At 53.9% G+C, this 13,259-nt stretch overlaps 1 protein-coding gene across 3 annotated transcripts in view; it reads right to left on the bottom strand.

The window, feature by feature from the left end:
* The window catches only part of LYRM4 (LYR motif containing 4), an 83,962-nt gene that overhangs the window by 50,134 nt on the left and 20,569 nt on the right, over positions 1-13,259 (bottom strand). For 2 of the 3 annotated variants that reach the window (XM_043908620.1, XM_043908621.1), the window contains exon 2: positions 12,030-12,150. In XM_043908620.1, the coding sequence (XP_043764555.1) occupies positions 12,030-12,150 (121 nt within the window). Of the gene's footprint in view, positions 1-8,737; positions 11,686-12,029; positions 12,151-13,259 lie in introns of those variants that run through there. The other variant, XM_043908619.1, reaches the window with a different exon arrangement.

Here is a 13,259-nt window from a genome sequence, read left to right as displayed (position 1 = left end):
CTTTTCTGCATTAACTCAATGAACCCTCAACAGGCTTACTAAGCAGGTATGGCCGTCACTCCCATCGTGACTGAGGACACGGGCACAGATGGCGGCCAAGTGACCTGCCCAAGGGCAGCGGTTGACCCGGGTATTGCTGCGGACGGCGTGGCTACAGGTCACAGTGGTGCCTCCCACCAGGTCAGAGGGCTGGCCTCGCTGTCGGATGCACAGACCCCAGGGCTAACCCTCCCGCAGGTGGACAGACTTCCGGAGCCTCCAAACTCATCTTTTCCCAAGCCAGACATCCCAGAGCCTCCAGCTGCGTAGCAGACGCCGTGGAGCTGGTGCTCTGACACTGGGTCCCCCTCTTTGGGTTTGGTCGAGCTGGTCCCTAAAAGGTCAAGAGTCCAGCCATGGATGCCAACAGCCCTGGGGGTGAGACCCAGCCTTGCAAAGTCACGATTTGACTTGAGCAAGCTTCCTGTTCCGAAAAACGAGCTGATAATAAGTCCTCCTTCCTGGCAATATCCGCCACCGTTTGGTCCAACTCCCTTGGGCAGGGCCCTGGCACACACGTTGCCCTCGGGACTCATCAGCGCTCACAGGCACAGTGACTCTATGCAGCTTTACGGGAGTGCACTGCACTGGCCTGGCAGACAGCCGTCCTGTGTTTGCACTGGAATGGTCTGCCTCTTCAACTGGATTTCACGTGGCGACACTGACTCAATTCTGTCTCCTGCTGCACAGCTCCTCCTTGCTCATAAGAGAAAAAAACCCTCATAGAAACAATTTATAGCACATCAAAATATTGACAGGAGCCTTAAGCCTTAATGTCTGAAGATAGCAGCGAGCATGACTTATCACAGAAGCTTCACTGTTTATAACCCGGCAATTAGGCAGTATTGACAGATGGAAACGCATTATTGATGTCAATTAGAGAAGCGTGAGACTGATGAGGCTCCCAAAGCTCTGACATGGGCAGTTAGAGCAACGCCTGTCAATATACCTCAAAGCCCCGGAGGGCCGGGAATGCGGGCGGCCAGGAAACAGAGGCCCTCCCACACTGGCCGCGAGACCACTTCAACTCAGATGCACTTGGGAGGGTCCGACTGGAAGGACATCGAGGCCGTGCGCACGAATGAGGGCTTGGGCGCCTGCACGGGGGAGGCGCGCGCACGGGGGAGGCGCGCACACGGACAAGGCGCGCACACGGAGGAGGCGCGCACGAATGAAGCCTTGGGCGCGGGCACAGAGGAGGCGCGCACGAATGAAGACTTGGGCGCCTGCACGGGGGAGGCGCGCGCACGGGGGAGGCGCGCACACGGACAAGGCGCGCACACGGAGGAGGCGCGCGCACGGACAAGGCGCGCACATGGTGGGCCCGCAGCCGCGCCGCCTGCACGGCCAGGATCTGACACCAAACCGGGACGCGTCCCCGGGACGCCGGCACTGGGGTGTCTCCCACGGGCGGGGACACCGTGCCGCTGCACTGGCTCTTGCTGGATCGTCTTGTCCCGGCAGAGGGGGTCGCTTCCGTCTCTCTGACAGAGCAACCTGTCAACAGGGGGGTGGCCGGCCACTAGGGAGGGGGGCCCCTGCCAGCGGCCACGTCGCCGCCTAACGGCTCTCTAAACTGCCCAGCAGAGGACAAGCACAGTCGCTGGCCTAGAGGGAAACATGGGCTCCCTTTAAAAAAAGTTTTCAGTAAGAAAAGCACTTAATATTAAGAAAAGCGTGGACAGCTGCACACAGTGCAGGGTACGAACCACTATACGATCATGGCAAGAAAAACACGGACAGCTACAGGGACAGCTGCAAACTTTAAACAACAGCTGAGAGTTACTGAAAACGCGCGTGCTGAGCCTGCTCGGCGGAGACAGAGCGGGATCAGAGCCAGAGACAGGATTTGTGCTCTCTTCCAGTCTCCCCTCCTCACCCCATTCCTTTTGCGAGGCCTGTCGAGTCCAGTAAAGAATGTCTCCCTGGTGATGAAGCATCTGTGGTCTGTCATCTGCGTGAAGGGCGGCTTGTGTCACAGCTCATGGGTCCCCTAAAGCCGCCATGATCCACACCACGTCCCTGCCATTGCTGGGTGTTAAAAGCGTCTGTGAAGTGTAGCCAAGTTTCTCTGGACTTGGCCCCGAGGCCGCAGCTGACAGTGGGAACCACTGTTACATAACTCAGGCAGGCCACCAGCCATGGCCGACGTCAATGCAACTGGCTGCCTGTGACACCTGGCGGCCAAGCTGTTTCAGGTCAATTCAGTAAACACAGAGGGTCAGTGACAAACCTCACCTTGCTCAAAATCCAACATTCACAGGTACGCTTCTGGGATCTAACTATCACTATCAATTATTTTCAGACTCAGAAAACATCAGGCGTGGAAGGGGGCCTTACGCCCCTGCACGCCCACGGGAGGAAACTGGCCTCGACGACCGTCTGCAGTGGGCAGGGTCGGGGCAGGCTGGCCCGTGTGCAGTGACGGGTGGGCACTGAGCTCCGAGTGCGCATCCCCGCCTGTGCAGGAGACCCTGGGACACGCTGGGCTGAGGGAGTGCAGATCCACACCGCGAAGGAAGCTCCACTCCAACCCCAATGAGGCGTGTTACAGAGAGCAGAGTCACAGAAGGAGCTCCTGTGCTGTCAGCGTCTGGGAAAGCAAGGCACCCAATTCCTCGCCTTTTCCAGACGAAGCCCAGTGGCTCGTGGACTTGCTGGTGATGCTGCCTCAGGTTTTGACAGACTAGAAAGGCAATGCCAAAGAATGCTCAAACTACACACAATTGCACTGGTCTCACGCTAGTAGAGTAATGCTCAAAATTCTCAAGCCAGGCTTCAATAGTACCTGAACCGTGAACTTCCAGATGTTCGAGTTGGTTTTAGAAAAGGCAGAGGAACCAGTGATCAAATCGCCAACATTCGTTGGATTATTGAAAAAGCAAGAGAGTTCCAGAAAAACATCTACTTCTGCTTTATTGACTATGCCAAAGCCCTTGACTGTGTGGATCACAATAAACTGGAAAATTCTAAAAGGGAAATACCAGACCACCTGACCTGCCTCTTGAGAAACCTGTGTGCAGGTCAGGAAGCAACAGTTAGAACTGAACATGGAACAACAGACTGGTTCCAAATAGGAAAAGGAGTGTGTCAAGGCTGTATATTGTCACCCTGCTTATTTAACTTACTTGCAGAGTACATCATGAGAAATGCTGGGATGGAAGAAGCACAAGCTGGAATCAAGATTGCCGGGAGAAATATCAGTAACCTCAGATATGCAGATGACACCACCCTTATGGCAGAGAGTGAAGAGGAACTGAAAAGCCTCTTGACGAAAGTGAAAGAGGAGAGTGAAAAAGTTGGCTTAAAGCTCAACATTCAGAAAACTAAGATCATGGCATCTGGTCCCATCACCTCATGGCAAATAGATGGGGAACCAGTGGAAACAGTGACAGACTTTATTTTCTTGGGCTCCAAAATCACTGCAGATGGTGATTGCAGCCATGAAATTAAAAGATGCTTGCTCCTTGGAAGAAAAGTTATGACCAACCTAGACAGCATATTAAAAAGCAGAGACATTACTTTGCCAGCAAAGGTCTAGTCAAAGCTACGGTTTTTTCATTAGTCATGTATGGATGTGAGAGTTGGACTATAAAGAAAGCTGAGTGCCAAAGAATTGATGCTTTTGAACTGTGGTGTTGGAGAAGACTCTTGAGAGGCCCTTGGACAACAAGGAGATCCAACCAGCCCATCCTAAAGGAAATCAGTCCTGAATATTCATTGGAAGGACTGATGCTGAAGCTGAAACTCCCAATACTTTGGCCACCCGATGTGAAGAACTAACTTATTGGAATAAACCCTGATGCTGGGAAAGGCTGAAGGTGGGAGGAGAAGGGGACGAAAGAGGATGAGATGGTTAGATGGCATCACCGACTCAATGGACATGAGTCTGAATAAACTCCGGGAGTTGGTGATGGACAGGAAGGCCTGGCGTACTGCAGTCCATGGAGTCGCAAAGAGTCAGACACAACTGAGCGATTGAACTGAACTGAAGGAGATTCTATGCAACTTCGGGGGGGTAGTTTTTACAGCATTAAGGAAGCGAGATGGGGGGGTGAGAAGAGGAGCACTTGTTAGGCTCTATGGACATGCTTGAAGAAAAAGAATCTATGTAAAAGACTGATTTAAATGCACACCAGCATTATTGAATAAAGCTAAGATTATTACAGGGCCCCACTTCAGAGAATTTTTAGAGCCTTTCAATTATTTATAACTGACCAATCTGTGAAATGACAGCCTTAATTACCAGGTTTGGGGACGAGAAAGCATCTCTGACACATCCCTTGGTTTTGGTATTTCAAATACGCAGCAGGGGCAAGACTAGCCTTCACTTACGAATGGTGTTCCTTGGGCTTCAGAAGACAGAGTGAATGATGATCAAGTCTTAAGAGTGATTAAATACCCTTACGGAGGACAGAGGGGCATTGAAAAGCGTCAGGATCTGAATTCAGGTGCCTTTTGTGCGAAGCCTCTCCTCTTCCCTGTGACTCCTAGCTGTGTCTCTGAGTGAAGCGGCAGACACCTGACTGTGTGTGATCATTGGTGAAACCGCCCTTCACACACATGCAGGTAAAACCCACGAAAGGCAGATACCCAGCGCTGAGAGAGGAGGGCCAGCTCTCACACGCGCGCTGGGCTGGGTCGTCAGCTCGCCGGCGCCCAGAGCACCTGGGACAGAAACCCAGAGTGACACACGCGGGCCCCCTCTGTCCCTTGCTCGGCGAGGGGGCAGCGTGCCCTGTGGGCTTGGTGGGAGCCTGGGCGCGAGCACGGCGCGGAGGGACGACGACCGCGGCAAGGACCGCGGGCGGGAGGCCGGCACGCGGCTCCACGGGAGGCCGGCAGGACTGCCGCTCGGGAACCCGAGAGCAGGAGCGCTCTCACACAAGGTGGGCGACCTCCACCCTGCCCGACGGGGGCTCTGTGCTGCTCTTTCCTTTCTAAGGCAGACAGCTGAGAGAGTTTTCTGAGCAGTGAGCAAGGAGACCAGCCCCGAGGGATAAGCTGTTCACGAGGGGGACTGCTGCCTTCTTGGGGGGTTCTGAGAACCAACAGGAGGAATGCGCACCCGGCTGCCTCCTCCCACCTTCGGGTCTTGCTTACCTTCGGGGGAGGTAAGGCCAGCCCGCATGGCCCCTCTTCTGAGAACTGCCCGAACAGCCGTGGGCTGTCCTCCTCCGAACTCTGTGTCCCCGGGAGAACAATCCAAACACGCCCTATCTGAACCTCCGCATCGAACGTGGGAGGGCAACAGTGTGTGATTTGCCTGGCAGAGTGGGATCAAAGTCCCTGAGACGTCAGCCAGGGAGCAGGGAGGGGTCAATCAAACAGAAAGTAGCATCAACCCTAAGGAGGAGCCTGGGGGAGCACTCCCATCCTTCTCCAGCCTGTGGGTGATCGCCTTACTGCTCTTCACCTGCTGCTGCCATTTTCATTGAAGGAAAACGTTCTCCTCAAAAATATGCTTTGGTACCAGTGACGTGTCTTTACCAGAAAGGAAGGTTAGCAGCTGAGATGCAGGCAACACTAATAAAACAATCCAGCTTTTTTTTTTTTACTTTCTCTGCAGCAGAAAGTTGAGGCTAGGAGAAGGTTTTGGAATTTATGATGGTGCAAATACTTTGCTCGCCTGGAACCGAGACTCCAGAGAGTTAAGGTCCTGGTGGGAAATGGCCAAGGAAAGTTGCGCACACAGTAATTTACCCTGAAATACATCAGCAGCTTCTGCAAATACTCAAGAAGGGGACAGATACTGATGTGAAATGTTGAACCACGGCATTTCAGAACTGGAAGGAGCCTTGGAGCTACAGTGTGATCCTTTAATTTTATAGACGAGAAACTGAAGGCTTGAAGTTCAAGCTCCAAAGGACTTACATTTCCCACCGTCAAATATCAGTCAGTGTCTAAAACACTTCATTTTATTTTTCTCAATTAAGAGAAATTGATGATTGGTTATAAAATTCTTCTTTAGGAGAAGAGAGAATTTTTAAATTCTCTCTTGATTTTTGAAAAAAATCAAGAAGTTACCATCTTGACTAATTTTAAGTGTATATCAACAATTCAATAGTGTTAAGTACATTCACATTGTTATAAAACACATCTCTAGAACTTTTTTACCCTGAAAACCTGAGACTACACCCATTTACACACTAATTCCCCTTTCCGCTCCCCCACCCCTGGCTGCCACCACCACCTTCCCCTCCCTCTGCACCTGACCCCGTGAGGACCCTCACACCAGGGCAATCCGGCAGTGCTGGTCCTTCTGGGAATTTGGGTCACTTCTACCCCTTGAACACTGTGAATGATGTGTAACTCCTTCCGTGTAGTTTAAATGCCCCTAATCTACAGATGACTTTCCTCTCCTCCATCAAAACGACTGCCAAGTAAACTTTAGTGGTTCCCCTGAAACTACCAGAACACTGCGTCAGCTGAAAGTGAGCCAGAGGTCAGGGAAAGTGCACACTGCTTTTCCCACAAGACCTGTGGGTAAAACGCCCAGCTTCTCAGGCCGTCTGCAGGATGACGTCCGGGTTCACAAGCAGGCTGCCACCCCTGACATCAGCCCCCTCCTGGCATCTGCACGGTAGTGCATGGTGCCCGCCCCGAGTCACGTCTGACGGCAGGGTCACAGCTCTGGGTCCCACACAGCCGCTATTTGAACTGCTTCATTAAAGAACACGAACAGCTGACATGGTGTGGAATCTTGTTATCACGAAAAAAATGCTGACAACAATGGTATAACTCCAACATCTTGTTATCCAGAATTAGAAGACACGATATCCAGCTGACCTTCTCAGGGTGTAACTACAGCCTACAGCTAACAATGTACGTCCCCATCTAAATACTTAAGTTACACAAGCCCTGCTGAGCTGGGTAGGTGAATATCGCATCACTGGCGCAGTGGGCAAACGTCCTGTGGAGGTTAAGTCCAGCGCTCATTCACCAGCCTACACGCGTGAGGGGCTGGGAGCCTGTCAGCCCCCTCGGCCCTGAGCCCAGCAGTGCTGCAGGGTCGCCTTCCCAGGGGACCCGCTGAGGAACAGCACACAGCTGGACGTACCCCCAAGCCTGGCACAGACACGTTAGTTTTCAGGTTTGAACAAAAAGGTGCCACACACTTAAAATTCAGCTGGATCCCCCTGAAGCCATCACTGTGACTCGCACGCTCAGGGAGATCTCGTCCGAGTACAGAAACACTGGCGCTGGGCCTGCTCAGCTCGTGAGGCGGGAGGGGCTCCTGCTGCTGCTTCTCCCACCGGCAAGGGCTATCAAGTCAGGGAGGTAACCGTTTCAGAATGCTGGGGAAATGCTTTCTCTGTGATTTCTCACCGTCTCTGTGAGCTACCCAGGCTGGGCACCGCCCTCCCTGCAGGTTACGGAGTATAGCAAACAGCCTTACAAAAGAAGGCTGCTTACAATCCTAAGGGCGTGACATATGCGGACCTCTAAGCTAGTGGTGATGACAGTCTCATAAATGCCTTATACAGAGGGGTCAGAACGAATACTTAGTCAGAACAGCAAAATGGAGAAAAGAACAAGGATGAAAGCAGAGTCTGGTTGACGCTCTTGCTTCTCTGTCTGGCGTGAACCACCCAGATCTGTTATGTCTCGGGCAGAACGTCCTCCATCACTTCTCCACGGCCTGGACTGTGAGAGCCACGTGCCCGGGCCCCATGTTCCGCTGGCTTCCGCGCACCCTCCCAGCACAGCTGGCACCCACGCGAAGGGCCTCTCCCACTTTTCTGACCCCACCTGGGAAGTGGACAGGGAAGCCAGGTTTGGCAGGGGCTTGTCCGGAACCTGCTTTCAGCAGAGGAAGAACTCACATGAGCTGCCAGGCTCAAGCTGTCTTTACGGAACCATTCTATCTGGAAACAGAGTTTATAGAAAAGTGGGCAAATGTCTCTGCTGTTATGGGACACGAGAGGATGCAGGCAGCTGGAGAGAGGGAAGCCTGGTGTTAGGGGGAGAGGTGGTGGAGAGAGGGGAGCCTGGGGTTCGGGGGGAGATGGTGGAGAGGGGAGCCTGGGGTTGGGGGGAGATGGTGGAGAGGGGAGCCTGGGGTTGGGGGGAGGTGGTGGAGAGGGGGGCCTGGTGTTAGGGGGAGAGGTGGTGGAGAGAGGGGAGCCTGGGGTTTGGGGGGAGATGGTGGAGAGGGGAGCCTGGGGTTGGGGGGGAGGTGATGGGGAGAGAGGGGCCCTGGGGTTAAGGGGAGAGGTGGTGGAGAGGGGGGCCTGGGGTTAGTGGGGAGAGGTGGTGGAGAGGGGGGCCTGGGGTTGGAGGGGAGGTGATGGGGAGAGAGGGGCCCTGGGGTTAAGGGGAGAGGTGGTGGAGAGGGGGGCCTAGGATTGGGGGGGAGGTGGTGGAGAGGGGGGCCGTGGGGTTAAGGGGAGAGGTGGTGGAGAGGGGGGCCTAGGGTTGGGGGGGAGGTGGTGGAGAGGGGGGCCTAGGGTTGGGGGGGAGGTGGTGGAGAGGGGGGCCGTGGGGTTAAGGGGAGAGGTGGTGGAGAGGGGGGTCTGGGGTTAGCGGGGGAGGTGGTGGAGAGGGGCCCTAGGGTTGGGGGGGAGGTGGTGGAGAGGGGGGCCGTGGGGTTAAGGGGAGAGGTGGTGGAGAGGGGGGCCTGGGGTTAGCGGGGGAGGTGGTGGGGAGAGAGGGGCCGTGGGGTTAAGGGGGGAAGTGGTGGATAGGGGGGCCTGGGGTTAGGGGGAGAGGTGGTGGAGAGAGATACCTGGGGTTAGCGGGGGAGGTGGTCCACAACAAAGACGGCGTGGCTGGCCAGCTCCCATCCGTGGGCCACAGTTACGGACAGTGAGGAAAGGAGCCCGATGTTCTCGTGCAAGGGGAATGCGCCCTGCACGTGCTTTCCGCGGTGAGAGTCACCCCTCGAGCCGTGGTGAAGGCCGGTGTGAGCTGCTGATGCTGCTGGAATCCCTGGGGTGGCCATGTGAAGACTAAAGGTCTTGGCACATGACAGACAAGGTCTCTGAGGACAGGATGGGCTAGGACGACGCAGTCCTTAAATGCCTGGAGAACAAAACTGGGAGAGGACTTGAAAGTATCTTTATCCTGACATTTCTCCGGACGCAGGAGCTCACGTCCTGAAACTTCGGAGTTTGCCCTCAGGAATGGAGACCTGAGTGCATGTCTGGCCGGGCGCCCCCTGAGACAGGGCAACCAGCCTTCTCGCACCTTGGATTCTCTGTGCCTAGACAACCAGAAGAAATCTTTCCTCGGAGACTTCTGTAAAAACTACAGAATCTCACCGTGTGACGGGGCGTCAACAGCGTCACAGCCGAGACCCTCAGCGAGGACAGGGGGCAGGAGGCGGGGCCACGTCAAGAGGACGCTCTTGAGAGCTGCCTCACCGAGGTGTGTGCCTGGCGGCCGGAAAGGTGGCCGCGGGCTCTCATCCAGGGCAATGCTGCTGAGACGGAGGAGCGGCCCGGGGGACGGTCTCCGAGGGCGAGCGCCCGTGGAGGCAGACGTGACGGGGGGTCACTGCGGCTAAGGGTGACGCCTCAGGTCGCCGGATTCCCTCCCTCCTCCCGCGGACCATCCGCACTATGGGTTCAGGGCAGCACGCTTCCGGCGGCACACACCCTGGACTGAGGGCCACAGACTCAGGCGACAAACGTGGTATATTCATTCAGTCCCCAAACAATGAAGAGCCGCCGCCACAGGGAGCCGGGCTGGACCTCCTGACTGACCAGTGTGCAAGCACTGTGACGTGCTGGCTGTCGGGGGGTGTCGCACGTTATTACCCGCTGACTGACTCTGCGACTCAAGCCATCTGAGTGAAGCCCGGCGTGGCAAGGGGAGCCCAGCTCCGGGAAGGTCTGGGGAGACTGTTCCACGCGAGGCGGACTGGGGCTCCAGGAGGGTCAGGCCGGGGGCAGGGGGCGGTGGCCGGGGCAGCACGGGGTCACCGGGATGCTGCGGACGGGGGAGACGGGCCGGCCCACAGAGCCCCCAGAGGGTTTCGAGCAGGCACGTCACCTGCTCTGACTTTCTTTTAGAAAGCTCAGCCTGCAGCCCATGGGGAGCAGACTGCAGGGGGCAGGGAGGGAGGTGGGCCGCAGCGATCTCATCAGCAGTGTGGAGACTGACCGAGGCCGTTTTATTGACGGCCTCAAGGCCAAGGTCAGCCTGGCCAGCTCAGTGTGAGGCAGCTCTGAGAGTCACGGCCATCTCATAAGGTAGCTGCGGTCAATGTGACGCTGGGATTCAGCACAGTCTTGACGCAACAGGGAGGCCCCCGCTGCTCTGGCGGGTAACACAGAAGCCCTGTGCCCGGAAGTGGGCTGCACGCCCCCGCCCCCCCATCAAGAAAGGCGCGCCTGGCAGGCTGTCCTGGGGAGGGCCGGGCCCGCGGCCCAGGGTTTGAAACTGGTTTGTGCGGAATCACTGGCCATGTCTGGTGAGAGCCAGTCTATCCATTTTTTTTTAAAAATAAAACATTTCAAACTGAGAAGTGACACAATTATATAACAGAAGAAATGGTGGCAAGATTACATACAGGTCCCTTTTCTCAGCAGCTCCTACTCTGAGCAACTTTACAGTAAAACAGAAAACCAGCCTGTTTTGGAGGCGCTTGCCAACCTCTGTGTGGGAAAATGCCAAAAACTGCATCTTCCTGAATTTATGCAAAATAAACATGCAGGCTGCTTGTTTTCCCAAGTCCGGGTATTAACGGGTCCTGTAAAACTCCCCACTGAAGCCTGGTGCAGGCCATCCTTCTAGAGTTTTCAAAAGGGCAACTCACTTCTCTGCCACTATTGGCATCCTTGGAAATCTGCAGACCAGCTTCTTTTACAGACGATCCTATTATCTCTTCATGCCTTTAGTTAAAGATCATTTCTTAGAAATGGCCGAGTTATTCTACTCCTAGATAACTGCAGAACTCAAGAAGAGCTGTCAGAATCTGAAAAGTTATTATAGAAGGGATTGTTCTATGATGCAGGCAACATAACAAGACTATTAACTTTGACATAAGATGAAAACCAACTTTTAATACTGCTTCTTTTATGAATGGTTTCGAGTCAAGCATGAAGAAGGGTCAGAGATATAAATATATATCCCGATACACATGTCACAAGTCACGATATGACATCATGTCAGCCACGCTGGGATCTCCTGACAACGCTGAAGGAGCCCCTCTAACACACTCATGGGTCTTGGGAAAATGTAAGGGTGTCCTTCCGCAGCTAAACAAACTCCCTGCGAGGACGAGTGATAAACAAGGGGAGGCAAAGTGGAGCTTACGGTGTGACCAGCGCTGAATTAGAGAAAAAGAGCGGAAAGGAGGACTTTTCAGAGGGTGAGAAAACCAGCGGGCAGCAGGCCGATCCGCCTTTGGCGCCCTGATTAACTCTCCAGAGACAAGGACACGTCGCCCCACCCGGAGGCCAGGCTGCGGCAGAGGCCCCGTCCACCTCGAGAGAAGAGCAGAGCGAGAGGCCAAGGCGACAGGTGGCTCTTCCGCAAGAGCAAACAAAACCCTCGCCGGGTCCTTGTGGGGTCGGGGCAACGCAGCCACGCTTCACACCTGCAGACACACTGCCATGCGGCGACAAAACTCAGGCTCATCGCCAGCAACGGCGTCCTCAGGAAAAGGGCGGCACGGTCTGGAGTTATGATCTTAAAACACTGGGAAAAGTAGAATATATTTACACTCTTTGACATACGTCCACATATCAATGTGCAATGCATCTAACAAAGAGACGAAATTTTAACAAGGTTTCCCATACTTAAAGCACCATCCTCTAGTAAAGGGTGGGAACCCAGCTTCCCCAGAGGACCTGTGCCCTGGGAATTCGGACAGCTGGCACTTCCTTCTCGCACCCCTTGATTGAGTGACAGGACAGCTCATCTCTGTCCACATGAGCAAGAGGAAGAGAGTCTCGTGATCCTGGGTGTGACTCACAAACACTAAAGCTGTGACATCCAATCACGGGGGACGTGTGAAAGCTTAACGCCCTTGGCCATCTTACCTGCCGACGGATTATGCCCAGGTCTCTTTTGGCTTTATTCACCAGGGCTTGAATTTCTACAGGATCCTTCACATTCTTGTTTTCTCTGAAGGCGTCTCTTATCCTCCTGATGGCATAAGTTCTAAATGAATGCAGGGAAAAAGAGGAAAAGGTTTCAGTGTGTCTGAAACAATGCTTTTAAATGAATTCACAAGAGTTTCCCTAGGAATCAGCTGTCTGCTGGGCCCCTGGGAGCATCCCCTTTGCTCGCTGCTCTGGGCACAGGCCCATCCATTCCTTTCCTGGGAGGACTGAGCAAACAGGCTTAGGGAAGTAATCTGGACAAGTCACATGGGGCTCCAGACAACGCTCCTCAGGTGACGGGCTCCTCAGAGCCGTTCGCGCCTGGCTTCTCTCCATTAACACGGACAACTGACCCTCAACGTGTAGAGACAAGCCAGGACTGAGATGCAGCCAGGTGCCGTACATGTAGGCACGCCGGTGCCGAGACAGTGACGGATGCCGCCCTGGGGTCAGCTCTCCAACCTCGCCCCACCCTCTGTTTCCTCCTCCTGTGGATGGCAACATGCGTGGTTCATCCTGGGATCCCACCGCAGCTGAGAGTGGAGATGACGCCAAGATGCTTTACAGTCCATGAACAGTAAGCGTGGACAAACTGGACTGAGTAGGTAGTTTAAGTGATAGTGGAAGACAATGTCTCAAAACTGGTAACAATATATTGAGAGGGTTCATGGAGACTTAATAACCAGATGACCATGTCAAGATATTTCCTTATAAAACCCTGAACTCCAAGGTCAGAGGAAAAATACCTCCAGAAAGGACAAAAAAAGAACTTTAAGCTGGTAATAATGAATGCAACATAGATAAGTACAACCTCAGATTTCTATTTTCAGAAATTGGCAAAGAAAACAGCTGTTTTCCAGTCATTTGCCAAACTGTATTGAGGGTCCAAAGGGACAGGAAATAACGTCTATGATGTATGGCCCATGGACCAGGCACTGGAGACTGCTCAGAATGGGACATGCATTATCCAATTTAACAAGCACACACTACAACTCAGAGGTAATAATAATAATAAAATGGCCCAGTAAGTGGCAGAACTAGGTTCTGCAAACAGCTGAACAGACTCTGTGATTTTCAACTGTACCTGGTATAAGCCACCCTGCTATTCATTTGCCAAGGCATTAAAAAAAAAAAAACAGAAACTGTCTCTGGCATCACAAAGAGTAG

Source organism: Cervus elaphus, chromosome 7, assembly GCF_910594005.1.
Source record: "Cervus elaphus chromosome 7, mCerEla1.1, whole genome shotgun sequence".
NCBI lineage: Eukaryota > Metazoa > Chordata > Mammalia > Artiodactyla > Cervidae > Cervus > Cervus elaphus.
This window is presented reverse-complemented; position numbering and strand designations above follow the sequence as displayed.